Source organism: Oryzias latipes, chromosome 21 (assembly GCF_053564925.1).
Source record: "Oryzias latipes strain Hd-rR chromosome 21, Olatipes_Hd-rR_3.1".
In the NCBI taxonomy this organism is placed as follows: Eukaryota; Metazoa; Chordata; class Actinopteri; order Beloniformes; family Adrianichthyidae; genus Oryzias; species Oryzias latipes.
In genome coordinates, this window is record NC_136257.1 from 3,565,345 (window position 1) to 3,584,389 (window position 19,045).

Here is a 19,045-nt window from a genome sequence, read left to right on the forward strand (position 1 = left end):
TAACATCAGGAGAAAAGTAATTCTGGATAAACGTCCCTTCAGCCCTCAAGTTTACCCAATCAAACCTGCTGAGAAAGCAAGTTAGCTCTTGTCTCTTACCAGTCTAGTTAACCATTGAATCCATCTAAAATAATCCAATCTCATTGTAAAATTGAAACAAATTATTATGTGAATGCCCAAATGTGAAAAGTCCCAAAAAAGAGAACTTCCCAGAAGAATGTAACCCTTGTTCTATCCTAGGCACTTTGACATTGGGAGTTGGGTCATCTAGACCCACTAGACAGTGCTCTGAACCTTTTTTCTTCAATGATTTGTGATCTTCACTGGTGTCCATGGATTACATGAAATCTTTCCACCTTTATCCACCTTTGTCATGGTAGGGAGAACACCTCAATGGAAGGGGGGGGGGTCATCTAAGATAGCACAAGGGTTAAATAATTCATACAAATAAAAAAAACTGAAAAATAATGTAGTGGTTGAAAACGAATTAAAGCTGGACAAAAAAAAAGGCAAATTCAAATCACGCTTTACTTATTGAATCATTTTAACAAACCTATGAATTGTGACTATTGTTCTATTTAGCCTGGAGGATCTGGAGAAGTTTTTACCCACTGCAGTCTGAACAAGAGTTGAGTGAAGATATTGGTCTTACAAGGCGAGAAGACAAACTTTGCAATCAATGGCTTCTAACAAGACTTTCTGTCACCTGCAACCACAACTTAGATAAGAATAGTGAGTAACCTGACCTTAAAAGAGTTGCAATGTATGTGAAAAACAAAATGCTAAGTTTACAGTAATTGATGAATTGTCAGTTGCAGTTGATGGAATACTGGAATGTTTGACAATTAAAGTATAAAACGATTCAGGGAAAAATGTCAGTATAAGCTGTGTATAAAGGTCACCAGGGTCAAGCTTAGAAGTGTTCAGTCAATGGATGGAAAAGATGTTTAGTTCTCAAAATAACAAAATATTATACATCTGTGGAGATTTATTATTGATCTGATAAACCCCAGCAAGCATAAAGCAGCTGACGACTTTATCAGCAGAATGTATGGTATGAGTTTCTGTCCAACCAAGACAAGACCCAGCAGAATCACTACTCAAAGTGCTACTCTTATTGATAACATAGTTACAAATAATATAGAATACATGGACTAGGGATATGTGACAAATATTTAACTACTGGACTACAAAATGCTTGTAAAATTAATAACCTCTAAAAAAAATCTTAAAACAAACGACTTTAGAAACTGAACAAAGATACAAGACATTAATAAAAACTAACTGAAATAACACGGCACTGTAAAAAATGTACTTCAATAATCTACTGGATGAGTTTGGGTGATTTTAAACAACATAATTAAAAGGGGGTTCTCTCCGAGGTCTCCAGCTTCCTCCCACCATCCAAAAACATGCTTCATAGGTTAATTGGTTAATATAAATTGTCCCTGTGTGAGAGTGAATGGGTGTGTGATTGTGGCCATTCTACCCTGCGACAGACTGGCAACCTGTCCAGGGTGTCCCCTGCCTTCGCCCACAAGTGGCCAGGATAGGCTCCAGCAGCCCCGTGACCCCGAAAGGGAAAAACGGAATAGAAAATGAATGACTGAATTAAAAAGGGAAAATGAAGGGAACATACCCAGATTCCCTCATGGTACAGCTGGGCGATATCAATAAAATCTAGGATTTTTTCATACCAAATTTTATTTAGAATTTTAATAGACATTTTCTCACTCCTGTTACAATAACAGACAGACGGCTGGATCCAAGTGCAGCAGGTTTATTAGCTCAGCTGAAAGTCCACAAAGCTGAATCAGGGTCAGGCAGGAATGAGAGGCTAAGAGAGGTAACTGGGGTAGGCAGGATCCAGGCACGAGTCAGGGCAGGCAAACTGTCAGATACAGGGTAAGGAAACAGAAGCTCAAGTCCATCTACAACACTCTGTATTTGAGTGGCACAAACAATATTTCACACTGCTCTTCACTCAGTGCAGAGCTTAAGTATGCTGTGGTGATGAATGAATGAGAGTCAGGTGTGCGGCATCCAGGAAGTGTGCACTGGGGTTGCTGGGGGCTGTAGTGTGATTTTTAACTCTGGAGACAGTTCCCGCCACTTACCAGAGGGGGAGACAGAGTTCCTACCTCTGACCCCTCCCTTTACTTCCTTGAACAAAAATGACAAATGACAGAACATATTTATCAAAACTACTTTATTTTACCATTTTCTTCGGAAATTGACTCAAAGACAAAGTGCATCTAAATATAGGCTGTAAAAAAACTATCAGTAGAACAAAGCAGATAGTGCTTTTTGAGTTTCTATTATGTCTTTCTTACTATTTTGTTCCTTGATACAAATCTGCACTTGATCTGGATCTTTAAACGGATTCTGACTATGCAAAAATATAAACTGAAATACCCCAGTGGGGGTGTGATGATACAAGTTTGCTGCTCTCCACTTCTTTTTTAGCAATACATTAAACTCTACTTGGCTTTAGTTAATAATCTCTATATTCAATTAATCTACTGGGGCCCAATGTGTGCATCGTTGCACAATCTCTATTTATAATTCTGAGTAATTAAACTGTTCATTTCTTCTCACGTTTATGTTAATTTGTCTCTGTTTTGAATCAATGCATTTCATTATTTCTGTATTGAGTTTAATACATCTGTGTGATTTATGTGTTATATTTCACACAATTCATGTTTGAAATTAATCAGTGCTTTAAATTAAAATATGAATGTGACAAGAGACAAAATCTTTTCAAGAAAATAAATCTGGAATTGAAATTTGCAAGTGGAAAAACGGTTATTTGAAATCCTTAATCACCAGTAGAGGGCTTCACTTGCTTTTTCTAAAGAAGATCTGAGAAGCTGAGGTTGGCAGGGGTTTGGCGTTTGGTAGCACAGCTGACTTTGACCTCATTTATTAACGTGGACACACACAGTAATGACCAATTATTGCTGGCAGCACTCTCTGTGCCTGTTCATAGGACTTAAAGCACAAATAAACAAAACAACAACATGGAGAAACGGATAAGACAATATTTTCACAGTGTGTCAAATTTTGATACACCACAAAGAGTCCCTGAACTCACCCTGATTGTACTCCGTAAATGAGATTTTCCCAGAGAAATATTGACCTTTCGCTTTGAATTGCTGACTATTTAATCTTGTGGGCTTTGTTAGCCATGATGCATTGAACAGCCATCATGTGAAGAGGTCTCTACAGTTAACTCAGTAACCCAACACGGACAGACGCAACATGCTTGTGCATCGTCAGGTTCGGAGGAGAAGCAGGACGACGGTCTGTGCGCTGACCTCAGGAACACCACATGGCAGGAGTACCGCCAGCGTCAAACCAAACTGCAGGTCAGGTATCTGCTGATGACCCGGGAAAATGTGGACTGCCCACAAAGGTTTCACCAGGAGTCATTCACAACAAAGACGTCCCACTTCAACGCCTCCCGTCCCTCTAAAGTCATCATCCATGGGTACAGGTGAGGGACTGACTCTGAATCTGTGAAGGTTTGAACTGTAAAAATTTAAACAAGAGAGAAAAGTGTGAAAATGTCCATGTCAAATTTTACAATTCCTTTCATCAAATGTACAATCTGGTTTTTTATTCACTTAAAGATGATCCTGATCTGACCTCATAAAGTGGTGCTTCATTAAATGAACTAAATGATATTGTATTGAAATGATTTATCAAGTTGAAAGGTTTCTTTCTGAATTTAAACAAAGCCTCTCCTTTCAGGTACACCTGGCCCTCGCACACATTTGAACACTGTCTGATCTCTGTTTTCAAAGCCTTAAAGTCTATCATTTCCCTCCCCCTCAAAGAGCCCTGGGGAGCAAACCGCTGTGGGTGAAGGAGCTGGCTAAGGCTTTTCTTGTGGCTCAGGATGTGAATGTTCTGGTGGTAGACTGGATCTACGGGGCATCCTTTGCTTACAACCTGGTAGTGGAGAGTTACAAGGAAGTGGCTCTGCAGATCTCTGTCCTCATCAACCAGCTTCAGGTGAGCAGCATTCTAGTAATAGATCCATTTTTATCTTAAGGACTAGCAGGAGCAGGGCTCGCCTCCTTGCTGCTCCAAAGGCTGAGCAGCTGCTACACGAACCTCACTCTCCTTTCCATCCTTGCCATCCTAATCCAAGCTTCATGAGACAAATTCATTTAAGAAAACACAGCGCTTTTGTTGGTTTTATCTCCATAGCAACTTTTTTTTTTTTTGGTTGCCTAGGGGTGACAAACAGGTCTTAGACTTTTTAGAAAAATCTGCAAAAGCAAACTTTTGAATTTCCATGGCAACTGAGTTTTTTTTGTTAACCACTCCCACAGTCCTGATATGTTAACATTGTATGTTATATTGTTTTGTTCAGCTGCATTACATTTTCAAATCTACATTCGAAATGTTCATACTTTATTTCCAACATCCCCCCCCCCCCCCCCAAGTAGCTTCCTAATGATGCTCAAGGAGTATAAAGGTGACAGATCAAAATACCTAAGGGAAGTTTCAATTTGTACCTGATTCTGAAGATGATGCTGTTTTGGACAATTCAAGATAGTGGCCTTCATCCTGAGGTCAAAGGTCAATGAAACTTCAGTTGGAGTTTTAGACTTAACTGGTGGTATATATATATATATATATATATATATATATATATATATATATATATATATATATATATGGGAAAATTGCGAAATTTCACATCTTGCCGTGAAACGGTTGCCAAGTCGCAGTGCCCGTGGCCATCCCATAACCATTTATAAAATTCCATTTGGCTATCCCTGACACATGTTTTCGTGGATTATGAAATATTTTTTTAAAGCCCTTAAGCGATTCTGGCCACATGCCTAAAATTCATTTTTACCAGGTACTAGGTATATGCAAGTTTTGGTGAGTTTTTGGGGCGGGGCAAGATTTCCACGTACAGGTGTAGTTAGAAAGAATGACTGCAAAAACAATCTGGTCCTTGTAGTCCAGGACTGCTGTGGCACAGGATAAGACAACATCAATACTTACAAAATGGAAAAAAGAGAACATAACAAAGACAGGTGAGTTACAGGTGACTTTCTAAAAATATGCAGCTCTGGGTTGACAGACCAAAAGATCCAACTCAGTTATACAGAAAGGTAGAGAAGGAAACCAGATATCTGTCCAGAAACCAGGAAAAAAGTTTTCTTAGTTTTCTTCATAAAGCAGCAGTAGATCCCAGACTTTAAGATGATCGATCGTTTCTGGACATTGCTGTGAAAATCTGTTTAATGTAACAAAACTCTTTAAGGAGGTTTAATTAAAAAAAAAACAGATCAAATGAAAAGGACAAGAAAGGTAAACAGCACTCAGCTTTGTTTGATCTCCCTGTCCAACAGAATCATGGATGCAAGCTACAGTCCTTCCACCTCATCGGGGTCAGTCTGGGAGCACATGTCGCTGGTTTTGTGGGGACCCTCTTTGAAGGGAAGTTAGGAAGAATCACAGGTGAGTGAAACGCCACTTCACAGTCTGTCAGGTAGAACAAGGCCTTTACCTTACTTGAGTTGCAACCCCCCTAATGTAGATGCAGAATGCTCCGTCAGAGCTGTTAGTTTTCTCCAAGGGGTGATGAGAACAAGCTTCTGAGCTCAGCTGCACTCTGACAAGAGGCCCTGTGGTTCTGTGAAGAGGAACAGGTTCGTGATTCAAGACGACATATCGCTGCCCCGACACATCAGACAGCAGCTTCGGGGGGGGGGGGGGGGGGGGGGGGGGGTATGAGTGTGAACTGAGACGTATTAAACATTTTAAATGCTCTCAGAGATAATTCTGACTCGCAGAAACTCTCTGTTCTGGTGCTGCTGGATCTTAGTGCCGCCTTTAATACAGTAGATCAGTGTTTTTCAAGCAGTTCGCCGCGGCACAATAGTGTGCTGTGGGTGATGGTCAAGTGTGCCGTGGCTCAAAAAGGTTGACCAGATTTTATGAAACAGACTGAGGAGTCTGGTGGGCCTCTCTGGAAACGTCCTGAAGTGGTTTTATTCTCATCTTACAGATCAACACTTTTATGTAAGTATGGGTACATGCTCTTCAAGAATCCAGGAAACAAGTTGTGGGGTTCCACAAGGGTCAGTTTTAGGTCCTACACTTTTTAACTTGTGTATGTTGCCTCTTGGGGATGTCTTCAGGTGTTGACTTTCACAGCTATGCTGATGATACACAGCTTTACATCGCCGTGTCTCCTGATGACCTTGAATGTATTAACGCTCTTTTAAATTGTATTTTTTACATAAAATCGTGGATGGCAGAAAACTTCTCACAACTTAACGAGAACAAAACTAAATTTTCAGTCATTTCTTCTGAAGACAAGAGAGAGGTGATTTTAAAATATCTTCAGAATTTTACACCTTCTCACTGTGTGAGAAACCTGGCTTTACTTTTTGACTGAGCTAAATATTATCCCCCACATTAAAAGTGTCGTTAAGACAGGATTTTATCATCTCAAAAACATTGCCAGAGTCCGCCCGTTCCTCTCTCTTGCAGCACAGAGGTGCTAATTCTTTTATTTTTAGTCACTTAGATTATTGTAATGCTCTGCTCTCTGGTTTACCCAAAAAGTCTCTTTCAAATTCACAACTATTACAGAAATCTGTAGTTCTGAACACATTACACCAGGTTTTAAAATGGCTGCATTGGCTCCCTGTGCATTTCAGGATTGATTTTAATATTCTTTTAATGGTTTATAAATGTTTTAATGCTCTTGGGCCTTTTTATTTAAGTGATTTACTTTTAAGATATGAACCCTCGCCAGATCTTCCAGTGCTGGACTTTTAGTTGTTCCTAAGGTGAGGACCAAAACACACGGTGAGGCTTCGTTCAACCATTACGGTCCTCGACTGTGGAACAGTCTGCCGGAGAACCTCAGGGCTTTTACATGACTTGTGTAATATCTTAATTCTTTTACTCATCTATTAATTGATTCATCTATTTTCCCTACTCAATAACTTTTTTACTTATGTAAGGACTAATATTGTTTTTTTATATACTACCCTTTTACTTACATTCATGATATTTTTAGGAGTTTCTAATGCCTTTTTTTATTTATTTATTTTACTTTTTTAGTTACCATTATTGTTATCTCTTATTTTTTAATTTATTGTAATTGTTTTTATCATTGTTATTATTTATATTCTGATAACACAATTCAACTTTACAATAACTCACAGTGTAACAGATGACTTTTGCACATTTTGCACATTGTTACCCGTTTGTAAATAGTCTTTAAACTATACCCCCTTATTTGTTTACATTTCTACTATATATTTTGTATGTTTTTTATTATTGTTTTTATATTATTCTATTTTCTCTTATGTTTACTTCTACAGTAACACACACATCTCCCATGTGTGGGATCAATAAAGTACCTCTGATTCTGATATTGTTTCATACTCCAGTGTTTCCTTTTGGGGATCCATTGTACTTGGCACTCCTGGCTTGGCCTCTAGGGGGCGCTGTTGCTGTGGTGCTTGTTCTCATCATGCCGGCTGGGGTCCCGCTCTGTGGTCTAATAGCCATAGAGTGCGCCCTGAGCTGCGGTGTTGGGCTGGCGCTGTGGCGATGACCCCCGTGGTCGCCCTGGGCCTTGAAATAAATGGATCCCCAATATATCCTTTCTGCAGAGCAGAACCAAGCCAGACTGTTTTTTCAAGCTGCAGTTCTTTCATTTCTGTTCAGGGTTAGGAAACTAGATGGGTGGAGGGGGGAATCTTGTGAGGGACTGTGTGATTGTAGATGAAAAAAGTTTGAGTTTGAATTAAAACAGGCTTTTGAGAAGCCCTGACTGAGGCACGGAAAAAACCTGTGAACAGTGAACCACCACACTGCTGTTCTCCAGTTGTCTGGTTCTTCTGTCACTCAGCTGTCACTTACAGAGTGACTCCACCCAAGCTGGCCTGTTGCAGATCATGTGGTTCTATTTGGCATTGAGGAAGATTGCAGCAGAATGTGAAGTAAACGGGGACCAACAGCACTTGAGAGTCTTAAGGCCCGTACACACCGAGACGAATTTCGCCGGCGATTTTCGCCGACGTTTAAGGCCTCGTGACTAAACAAAGGGCACCAATGAGAGTGTGCACACCGACGCGAAAAAACGCCACGCGTCAAAGCGTCAAAAAAAAAAACGCCTCGGGTTCGTTTTTTTTTTTTTGACGCATCGCGTCGAAATCTATTCGACCAATGAGAATGGCGCTTTTGCACACGTGTCTGGAGCTTCTGAAGTTCCAGTAAAACACAACTTGGGGGCGCTCAAACACAAAACTGCCTTGCTGAGCACACATACCAGCGAAGACGCCGAGTTGCATCTACACAGCCGCGAAGAAATAATGACGGACATTCTAAAATATCCCCGAACCAATATTCATGTTTTCTTTGTTTGATTCTGACAAGCGCGTAAATACTTGCTCTATAATTCTGAGGAAAAAGCAACTTTAAGAAGCATAAAGTTGCGCAGCGCCACCTTGTGTACAGGAGATTTTCTGTTTACATTAAGCGCCATCTAATGTCAGGGAATGAAATTGCATGTTCGCTCGGCTCATCGTCAGCGAAAATCGCCTGGGTGTGAACACAAAAACGTGGCGAAAAACGCTGGTGAATAACGGCTGGCGAATATTCGTCCCGGTGTGTACGGGCCTTTAGACGTTCAGTCTGTGTTGTTGTTTTTTTTAGTAGAAATGGGTCACTTTTTAACTCTTGTGCTTTCCTATGACCCCCCCCCCCCCTTACATTGACGTGTCCCCCCTACCATGACAAAGGTGGATAAAGGTGGAAAGATTTCATGTAATCCATGGACACCAGTGAAGATCACAAATCATTGAAGAAAAAAGGTTCAGAGCACTGTCTAGTGGGTCTAGATGACCCAACTCCCAATGTTAAAGTGCCTAGGATAGAACAAGGGTTAAACGTCGATTTGCGATGCTTACCAGAGAATTTTGCATAACAAGAAAACACTGACTGTTCCAGAAATGTCTCAGTTTGAATGAGTGACCAAATTAGAGGAGGGAAAATGAAAAGAGATCGAGTAAAACCTACTTTCATGTATAAATGTCGAAATTCAGAGACATTAGATGTTTACTGCGGAAAGCATCTGTCTTCTGCTCATACTTTAATCCTCACAATGAAACTGTTTTTGAATCAGTTTATTACCAGATTCTGTCAAATATATAAATAACGCAGTTACACAACCCTTAGGGTTTGTTACTGATACAATCACACAAACCACATCCAACTCAGAAATGACCATGACAATGTGATCTCATGCAGTTTCTAGAGCTGCTTGTTGGAATGATGAAAGAGAAAATGAAGGAGCCTCACCTTAGTTCAGGGATCAAGGAGCTGCTGAACAGGAAACTTAAAAAAAGAAATTAAAACAAAAGTCTGTGTCCAAAAAGCTAAAACGTTTTACTCACCAGTTGTCTTCAAATAGAATAAAAAACCTCCATGCAGCAGTACTACTGAACACATGGTGAGTAGGAACATTTTATAAGTAAATTAGCATTTTAAAAATTGAGAATATATATTTCTTAAACTCTAGTTTACTTGTACTTTTCAAACATCCTCGTTGCTGCAGTCAGGAGGAGAACTATAAAAGATGTTCATTTGATTGTTGACTTTTTGAGTTCTTTAACTCTGCGTTCTCCTGATTGGCCCCCAGGTCTCGACCCTGCAGGCCCCCTGTTCAAAGGAGCGGACACCTATGACAGACTGGATCCCTCGGATGCTCAATTTGTTGAGGCCATTCACACTGACACTGACTGTGAGGCTACTTTGACTCATGCGTTCAGACCCTCACCAATTTCACTGTGTACTTTTCTTGAAACAGATGAAGCGGCAATATTAATGTTAGTTTGGGCAAGATGAAGCAAGAACCAATAGGTAAACTTTTAGGGGGGTAACTTTACTGAAGAAATGATTTGGTTTGTAGTTTTAGCTGTATTTCTGCACTTTAATCACCTGTTCACCTGTGTGGAGTAGTGGGTGCAGACCAAGGTTATAATAGTTTCGGATTTTTTATTAGTTTTAGTTTTTATTTCGTTTTGAATTTTTGTTTTTAAATTTATTTAGTTTTAATTAGTTTTTAGAGGCAGCTTTACTAGTTTTTATTAGTTTTTATTTTTTGAAATTGCTTCGTTTTAGTTTAGTTTTTATTAGTTTTAGTGTTAGTTTTAGTTTTTTCATTTTTTTTTTTTTGTAAATTAGGATATTTGTCAGGTGCATGATTCAAAATCACCAGAATAAGTATTGTATGATAAAAACGCAATCAAAGATCCATTTTGAAACACTTATTATTCAGAGGACACAAGGACAACCATCCTTAAATTAAAATACTACAGCCGATAACAGCATTACGTTATCTGCTCTTGCTTCTTTTTCGGGGGAGGGCGGGCGAGAGGCTAGCTTGTAGGTAGTGTTGATTTGCGTTTTTGTGTGCGCTTTTTAAATGTACTTTTAGATTCGTAGGGTTTTTCCCTTTGAGGAGTGTTCCACAAATGTTGTCTCCTGCTTCGACTACAAGGCACTTACTTTAGTTTCTATACGCTGTTATATTCAAAAAAGTCCCAAATAGGACTCTCCCGCTTTCTCCCAACTTTTAATGCAGCCATCACGCTCATGTAAATGTCTATGACCACGCTAGCCGGCAGTGTCTGACAGACATCATGTGACGTCACAGACAACGTGATGCCGTAGGGGTCAAATACACAGTAAAACTAGCAGCGTGAAGTAAATAGATTTTATTTCAACCCAAAAGACTTATGTATTAACAAAGACGAAAACAAAGTATTTTTTGGGGTTAATATTATTTAGTTTCAGTTCGTTTTATACACACAACAAACAGTTTTAGTTAGTTTTCGTTTTTTTAAAACTCTCGTTTTTATTTTTATTTCAGTTAACGAAAATGTTTTTTCAATTCTAGTTTTAGTTTTTTCGTTCGTTTTCGTTAACTATAATAACCTTGGTGCTGACCGCTGCTCTCTTGTTTCAGACTTTGGCATCTCCATTCCAGTCGGTCACGTTGACTTCTACCTGAACGGAGGGAAGGACCAGGCTGGGTGCGCTCGCTCCAGATTTCCATCAAGTAAGTTCTGAGAACTCTGGCAGCTTCGTCTGATGCATGCAGCATTTTTAAGACTGCATGCCAGTGACGTGCGGTGAGGTTAATGGCTGGTGAGGCACTGACGTCATCAGTCAGATTTACAAACATATGAACCATACTGAGTAACTTATTCACCATTTGATTGACAAAAGTTAACGTGTTTTGTTTAAAATATCATTTCAACATGGGTTTTTTTTTCATATACAAACTGCAGCATAGAAAAAAGCACAAATGTTATTATCATCTTACCTTTACTTGTAAAGTCCATACGCCGCTCCTTCTGAAGAAAATGTCTTGCCGCTTGCTATCACTTATTCTATTGTTTTTTAGCGTCATAATCTCAGGGCTCACCGGCGCCCCCTAACTTGAGGCACGAGAATGTCTGGCCTCACTTAGCGGCTTTTTTGCCGGCGTTTAGCGCTCAGCACAAGAAACACGTCCCTCACATACAGTTATTTATAAAAACAAACACTGTACATCATATACATCTGCTAAATTATGTAAACTCAGCTCATATAGTACAAGTGATTGAACCGACACACAGAGACAGCAGTACCGTCTGACTGCATAGGTATTGCGCAATCCAAGGTGAGGCTCAGCGGGCTGGTGCCTCATCACACGTCACTTTTTAGTATCTGAACGGCAAATGCGGAAATTCAGCGATTTTGAAAAGAAAAAACACCCAAAAATGGCACAGCCTCACCTGCCTCTCCTGACTGCACGTCACTGCTGCATGCTGTGGACGCACATGTGTCTCATATTTCAAAATAAAAGTCAAGACCGGAAAGGCTTTTTCATTTTCACTATAAAGCTGCATTTGTTGACTCAAAAAGAAAATGAAAAATCAGTCCACGCAATGGCTTCTTCTTTTTCTTCCTCAACACTGCTCATTCTGTGACGTCATTCAAGCGACAATGCAAGGAGGGGATTGCATTTTGGTTTTCACATCCACCGCACAAAAACTGTTGCATAAAGGATTACCTGTCAGCAGTTCCAGGGGGGACGCTGGGCGATGACGTCAGTGCTCACTCTTATTCTTCTTCTATCAGTACGTCTGGTGCCGTCAAAGGAGGGACAAAGCAACAATAGACCAAGAGGTTGGGAAAGTTGGTCAGAAGCTAGAAAGCTCAGATGTCCTCGAACAGCAAAACCAGCTGGAAAAACAGGAGATGATCTTCTAAATGTTCTTTGATTATTGCTATGATTTTTTTATCAGGTGCCTGTTCATGCATAATTTTTAATATAAAGGATTAGGACTAGGTTGATACGTGCTAACAACATTTAGCTTTGGACATACTTCAAATCCATGCGGTCAATGCAGCAATGGGCATCTTTGCTGCACATTAATCTGTGGGAATACGTCATGTCTGGACACGACTGTTAACACAAATTCACATGATTGTTTACAGCGTTTCTCAGGACTGCACGGAGCGGTATTTCTACATTCAAAGGCCGCCTCCGTTAGCTCACACACCGTCCCGGTGCTCGGAGAACCAATTCTCCTGAGCCCTGCAGCTCGCTCACGCAGAGTGGCCGGACGGACTGCGTTCCGACGCCTCCTCCGGAGCGTCACCGTAACAAAGCCCCCTCCCCCGCTTGCAAACACGAAGCTATGAGCCCGGCTGCTCTGATCAGGGACACGCTTCGCTCGTGTGGAGCAGCTGGCCCACCCTTTTTGAGCTCCGAAGCCTCCTCTCACCGTCTTCTTATGTCTAGTGACAGAAGAAAAAAGATTTAACACTGACGTCATCGCCCAGCCTCCCCCCTGGAAATGAATTATGTGACAGTTTTAGCGGGGTGGATGTGAAAACTAAAATGCATCCCCTCCTTGCATTGTCGCTTGAATGACGTCACAGAATGAGCGGTGTTGAAGTAGGAAAACGAAAAGCATTTTGGGGGATTTATTTTTATATTTTTAAGTCAATTGATGCAGTTACATAGTGAAAATGAAAACGTTTTTCTGTTAATCCATTTTAATTGTCAAATTAGATATGACAGGTTGAAGAAGAAAAAGTAAAAGTGAAAGCGGTTTGGCGGATTGATTTTTCGTTTTTTATTTTTGAGTCACCAAACGCATCTTTATAGTGAAAATGAAAAAGCATTTCGCGTATTGACTTTTATTTTGAAATATGGGACACACGTGCTTCCATAGCATTGCCCTCTAAGCAGGTCTAAGCAGCTCAGAGCAGCTTCACATTTGGCTCTCTTAGTTCTTTTGTCTGCTGTCAGTTCTTGTGTACTTTGCAGTGTACGGTTATGTGATCTGTGACCATATGAGGGCGTTGCACGTCTACATGAGCGCGCTGAACGCCTCCTGTCCTCTTGTTGGGATCCCGTGTTCCACATATGAAGACTTCTTGAAGGGAAACTGTGTGACCTGTGAGGTTTTCCAGGGGGCGTGTCCACGCATAGGTAAAGACATCGGAGCGGACCTGCACCTTTTATTAAACTAAATGCTGTCAACAACCCCCACCCAAAAAAACAATAAATCTCAATAGGTAAAGGCATAACTAGATCAAAACAAACTGCTCAGATAAGTAGACAACAGAAATAAAACCAAAATGTGTTTTACTCCACAAGGTTAACATCTCTGGCAATGTCAACTCAGCCTGAGCCATTTTAGGATTGAGGTAATAATGGACTAAATGTGAGATACCAGCTTTACAAAGAATCACTTTATGTGCTGAACAATACCTGCATGCAGTCTTTCAAAATAAAAGAAGGGTAATAACAGGCGTTAAGGTGTTAACCTTTGAACAAGGGAAATCCCTAAAAGCTAAGAGTAATTTAGGATCAGAGTGAGCCTCCGATGGTAATGGTAATGGTAAGTATTTTAACTGAAACTGTTGCACGGAATTATATTTATACAATTTCAAAGTTAAAGTACCTGTAATGTGGCTTTTCCCATCAACGATTAGCAGTAAGTGCTCTTATCTTTATGTCCTGTGGTTGTAATCATGAGGAATTTTATCAGCATTGTCTCGCAGAAAAGAACAAAAGCATGCCCTCCTCTGATGAATCTAAGTGATGACAGCAGGTCTGTCACACGGCAAAAGGTCTGCTACACAGCAACATGTCTGTCACACGGTAGCACGTCTGTAACATGGCAACAGGTCTGTAGCTCAGCAGTAGGTCTAAGAAAGAAGGTCTTCCACGTACGTAGCAGCTCCCCACCATCTAAACTGCTGCTGAATAAGGTGTCGCCTGTTTGTGTACATATACTTTATGTCTTTGTATGTTTTTCAGGTTTATCAGAGAACAGTGGGATAAACGTGTCACCCATCCCCAGAGAGCAGAAGATATTCCTGCTGACGACGTCCTCGGCTCCGTTTTGCGGTGAGAGTTCCTATTTCCTGAAATGAAAAGCTATTGCAATCAAAAACATCTTAATATGTGAAGCGTTGGGACCCCTGCCTCTGTTCCTGTGTGTCTCTTCTGCTCCGCCCCCTTCTCAGCTGGAGCCATTTAGTATAAAGCCCAGTTCTTCCAACCACTCTGTGCCAGATGGTCCTCTAACTGAGTCCAGCTCAGCCTGTGTTTGATTCTGCCTGCCTATCTGTCTCTTTATAGCTCCAAGTTTACAGCCCAGCTCCCAAGCTCTCAAGAAATTGTCCTTAATCAGTGTCAGTGATGAAAAAAACACAATATCATCCATGAGTTTAATTGAAAAACTAAGTATTTCCTTACTTTGAATGAGCCTCAGCTTACCCTCAGAAAGGATATAAGTAAGATTTTGCCTCATAACTCATTCTGGTTCATTATCTCGTTTCACTGTTTTATTCCTCAAGCAGTATTGAATCCCTTCGACTTCTACTCACACTTTGTAAAGGCTTGTAATGACGCCTCTGTCATCATGATCCTGCTCATGGCTGCTTCTTTCCTCAGCTCATCATATCCTAGTGAAACTGGAGGTTTCAGTCCTGGACAAAAGTGCAGAGGTGGAAGTGACACTAATGACAGGGAAGCTGGGAACTCAGCTCCAGCTCAGACTGTAGGTATCGCATGAGCAATGGATTTTAATGAGCTGCTGTCACAGCACCACAATTCCTGAATCTCACTGTAAGCTGTTGCTGTGAACTGGAGCTGCATTTTTACAAAAGGCAGATTTAAGGCAGATTCACTTTAAAAGCCCAGTCTGGCCACAGTTGCTTACATTCAATGTTTTAAACACAGAGACGTTTAAAAAACACACGTGTAGACAAAAAAGGACTCTTCTTTTTCCTTAATTTAGAATCTTCAGTGGTTTTGGCTACCTGAAGATTTCTGTTTAGCCATTGTAAATATTTCAAAGTCAATGTAATTTACTTATATAAACTAACAAAACAGACTGAACTAAACTGGGATCCCTGCATCGCTGCCCTTAGAACCGACTTCGCAGTAAAGAAAAACGGATTCTGAAAAAAAAAGAAGAGATTTTGAGGTTCATTTACGAGGAAAAGTGGCATTTGCTCACTAATTCTGATGCGCACTATAAAAACTCTTTGCATGCATATTTACCATATAAAAAGTCTGCTATTTTGAGAGTGGAGGAGCTTCAGCAGGTGCAGCACGCTGTGGCAGGATGCTGTGGCAGCAGAAATGTCTCTGCACAGGTTTCCTGTAGGCCACTGGGAGACCAAAAAGGCATCTTTTGTTTCCCCAAATATGTGCATCTTTTTATTTATTTTGTCCAGACGAATGACTTCATCTTGTCAAAAAAAACTCTAGGAAAACTTTACAAACTAGCATAGAACAGAAAAGTCCCTTCTGAGCAGGTCTTTATCTAAATGACAACGAGAAGTGAATTAAAGGTCTAATCCTGAATGACCAATGGTCGGTCTGCGATGCGTCTCCATCGCTTGAGAAGTCCGTCTCAAGACCGTCAGTAAATTTACATTGACCCAGTCGCGTCTCCGGTCCATCACCCGTCCCATCTGGATCCCAGAGGAGTGGTTTGTCCTGTCTCCCCCGTGTCAAGTAGTTCATCCTTCTTCGCTTATCCAACACTGAAACGATCAAAAGCCTATGTCCAAATTCCTTCACTACCCACTACTCACCATATAGCGCGTTTGTCATATAGTAGTGCTGTCTGAATCTACAATTCCAAAGTCCAGGGCCGTAGAAATTTCACAGAAGTCTCTGCAAAAAACCAGTGTGCATCAATGCTCGCTTGATTGGCAATTTTAGACCACAATCTCGTCCTCTTTCGGCTTCACCCATCAGGGGTCGCCACAGCGAACAAGTCGCATGGTAAACTTGGCAATGTTTTACGCCGGATGCCCTTCCTGACGCAACCTTCTCAAACCGGGCTTGGAACCGGCTGAGGTAGAGAAGGGAACAGGGAGCAGCCCGGAGTCGAACCCTGGTTTCACGGACGGAAGGCGCCGCAAACCAGCACGAGCTAAACCGGCTCCTTTAGACCACAATCTAATTTATTTAAATGTGGTTTTTTTAAATAAACCAAAAAATGCTTTCATCTTTAGAACGAAGAGGATTCATAAATAGTCATCATAAAAACACTCATATCAATTGGATTTTCACTTTGTGAAATCGATGATGTCATGTTCGCCACTTTAAAAAAAGTAGTGAGCATGGTGCCCTAATTAATTTTAAAATCCAGGGCACAACATACCGGTAGTCCCCCACTGTATCGCTTTTCAGTAGTTAGGGAGTAGGGGGGAAATTCGGACGCAGCCTAAGTCTCATAACATTTTATTTTGAAGGTACAACAAAAGTTTTTATTTTGAAACTCAGACCTATTTCCTGTTGACGCATCAACGTACTGGAAATAGAACTCCTGCTTAAAGCTTAGGCTGAAGTGCAGAGGGACGGACGTGGACCGCAGACATGACGGAGGCGACGTTAACATTGTGATCGAGTAATGAACGTTCTTTTTGTGTTAACGCAACAGAGACGCACCGCACTCGGACCAGTGGAAACGAACCGTAAGAGTTATGCTTTACAACACAGAAACATCCAACCTATAATAAAGAGAAAAAGTTGCAAAACTAACACAATTACAAATGGCAAAAGGAATATAAAGCATGTAACATCTATTAAAAACTTGTGTGAGTAATTGTGTTTTTAAGTGTGTTCGTTTTCTTTCCTTCCACACGATTTTGTCTCATTTTTTTCCTTAAGACCCCTTCAGCTGAAAAGTCTGTCTGGGAAACGGTTTTGTCCTCAGTTGTGATCGTGTGTGTTGTGTTTTGTTTCTCTTTGTGTAGTCAGACCGACACCACAGTGTACAGGTCAGTGGTGGCTCACCCCGCTGCTCTGTGTGAGCTGGACTCCATTAAGATCAAAAACACTGGAGTTCGCCTCTACAGACAAGGAGACGTCCACGTGAAGTCTGTGTGTGTCTCAGAAGTCCCACGTTTCAGGTATGTGTCAAAGAAACATTCAAAAAGCAATAAGCATCCACAGATAGGGGAACCAAAGAACATCCGTCTCTGAAGGAACCAGTCAAAGAAACGGACACAAACCTGTTCTGTCCTGTGCGGATTCTCCACCTTGATATGTTTAGAGCAGGGGTTCTCAAGGTTTTTGTAGCGGAGGGCCAAATTAAGAACTCAACATTAGACTGGGGGCCAATTTTGGTGAAAAAAATGGATAAGCAAAAGTTGTTTCAATAACTTTAATGACCAGGTGTCATTTGTACAACTAACCAGGCTCTCCAGATGTTTTCCCAGAGGTTGCTGTCCAGATCTTCTACTTGTATCATTTGACAGACTTATTTCTTCAAACTTGTTCTGGACAAACAATGTCAGCCACTTTCAGCCAACATTCTTTTTACAAAGTCCCCGTCACTTAAGGGCTTGCTATGCCGGGCCATTTCCAAAGCCACAACGTAGCTAGCTTCTGTCTTGCAAATCGGGCACATGACTTTATCCATGAGGTACGACAAAGTAAGCAATTGTCCAAAGCGCCTTTTCTCCTCGCCAACACAACGTTTTTTCCTTTAAAGGAACCTACTCTGGCTCTCTTTTATTGAAAGCCACAAAAAATCTTCCCAGGGGGCCAATGGCGGCCCGTGGGCCGCTATTTGAGAATCCCTGGTTTAGAGCTTCAGGCATTTATCTTCTAATCTGATAGAAGCTAAATCTCTTTCTACCATTTCTCTACTCAAAACTTCTTTGCTATATGTCCTCAAAAGCAACTGAGCAATGAAATGAAGGCTTATGTTCAGATTTGGCCCATTTTGTTTTCTTCACCGCATTAGGCCGTACCATAAAATGAGACCAAGGAGGTCAAGATGACTGATCTATTTCAGAAAATGTCACCAAACCCTAAATCTGTCCAGTGAAATGGCTGTGTTGAACTTAACAAGTAGTATAAAAAAGAGGACAGGGCAAATTCTCACGCTGCTTGGTAAATATATTTGACTAATATGATTAGTTGGTTATCTTCTTCTTCCACTTTCGGCTTCTCCCATCAGGGGTCGCCACAGCGAACAAGTCGCATGGTAAATTTGGCAATGTTTTACGCCGGATGCCCTTCCTGACGCAACCTTCTCAAGCCGGGCTTGGAACCGGCAGAGGTAGAGAAGGGAACAGGGAGCAGCCTGGAGTCGAACCCTGGTTTCACGGATGGAAGGCGCCGCAAACCAGCATGAGCTAAACTGGCTCCCCCATGATTAGTTGGTTATAGTGGGAAAAAAAAGTGGTCTAGCCGTTTAGACAAACAGCCAACAGCAAATGTGAGGCTCTTGGTTTGCTGTGCTGCATAAACAGAGCAGACTGGAAACCTTAAGAGAGAAAGAGTTTCAAAATAATACAAGCCTCACGGACACTATTGGTTAAAGTTGCAATCATAACATCTTTGCATGGTATTTTGTTCTGCAATGCATTTTAGGTTTTTTCAACAAACAAATGTGACTTAAATAGACTCATCTTTTTCCAAAAATCTTATTAAGGATAAGCAAATGTTATAAAGTTG

General features: G+C 41.0%; 1 protein-coding gene across 5 annotated transcripts in view; it reads left to right on the plus strand.

Annotated features, from left to right (window-relative positions):
* pla1a (phospholipase A1 member A) overlaps nt 1-19,045 on the plus strand; it is a 37,631-nt gene that overhangs the window by 3,260 nt on the left and 15,326 nt on the right. For 2 of the 5 annotated variants that reach the window (XR_013652528.1, XM_020713299.3), the window contains exons 2-9: nt 3,280-3,496; nt 3,807-4,017; nt 5,376-5,484; nt 9,689-9,790; nt 11,018-11,110; nt 13,358-13,540; nt 14,375-14,464; nt 17,335-17,490. Coding sequence is in view for 4 of the 5 variants with exons in the window: in XM_020713299.3 (XP_020568958.1) it covers nt 3,280-3,496; nt 3,807-4,017; nt 5,376-5,484; nt 9,689-9,790; nt 11,018-11,110; nt 13,358-13,540; nt 14,375-14,464; nt 17,335-17,456 (1,127 nt within the window). In the remaining variant the exon portion in view is untranslated. Of the gene's footprint in view, nt 1-3,279; nt 3,497-3,806; nt 4,018-5,375; nt 5,485-9,688; nt 9,791-11,017; nt 11,111-13,357; nt 13,541-14,374; nt 14,465-15,013; nt 15,120-17,334; nt 17,491-19,045 lie in introns of all 5 variants that reach the window. The other 3 variants (XM_011489209.4, XM_020713297.3, XM_078939094.1) reach the window with 3 other exon arrangements.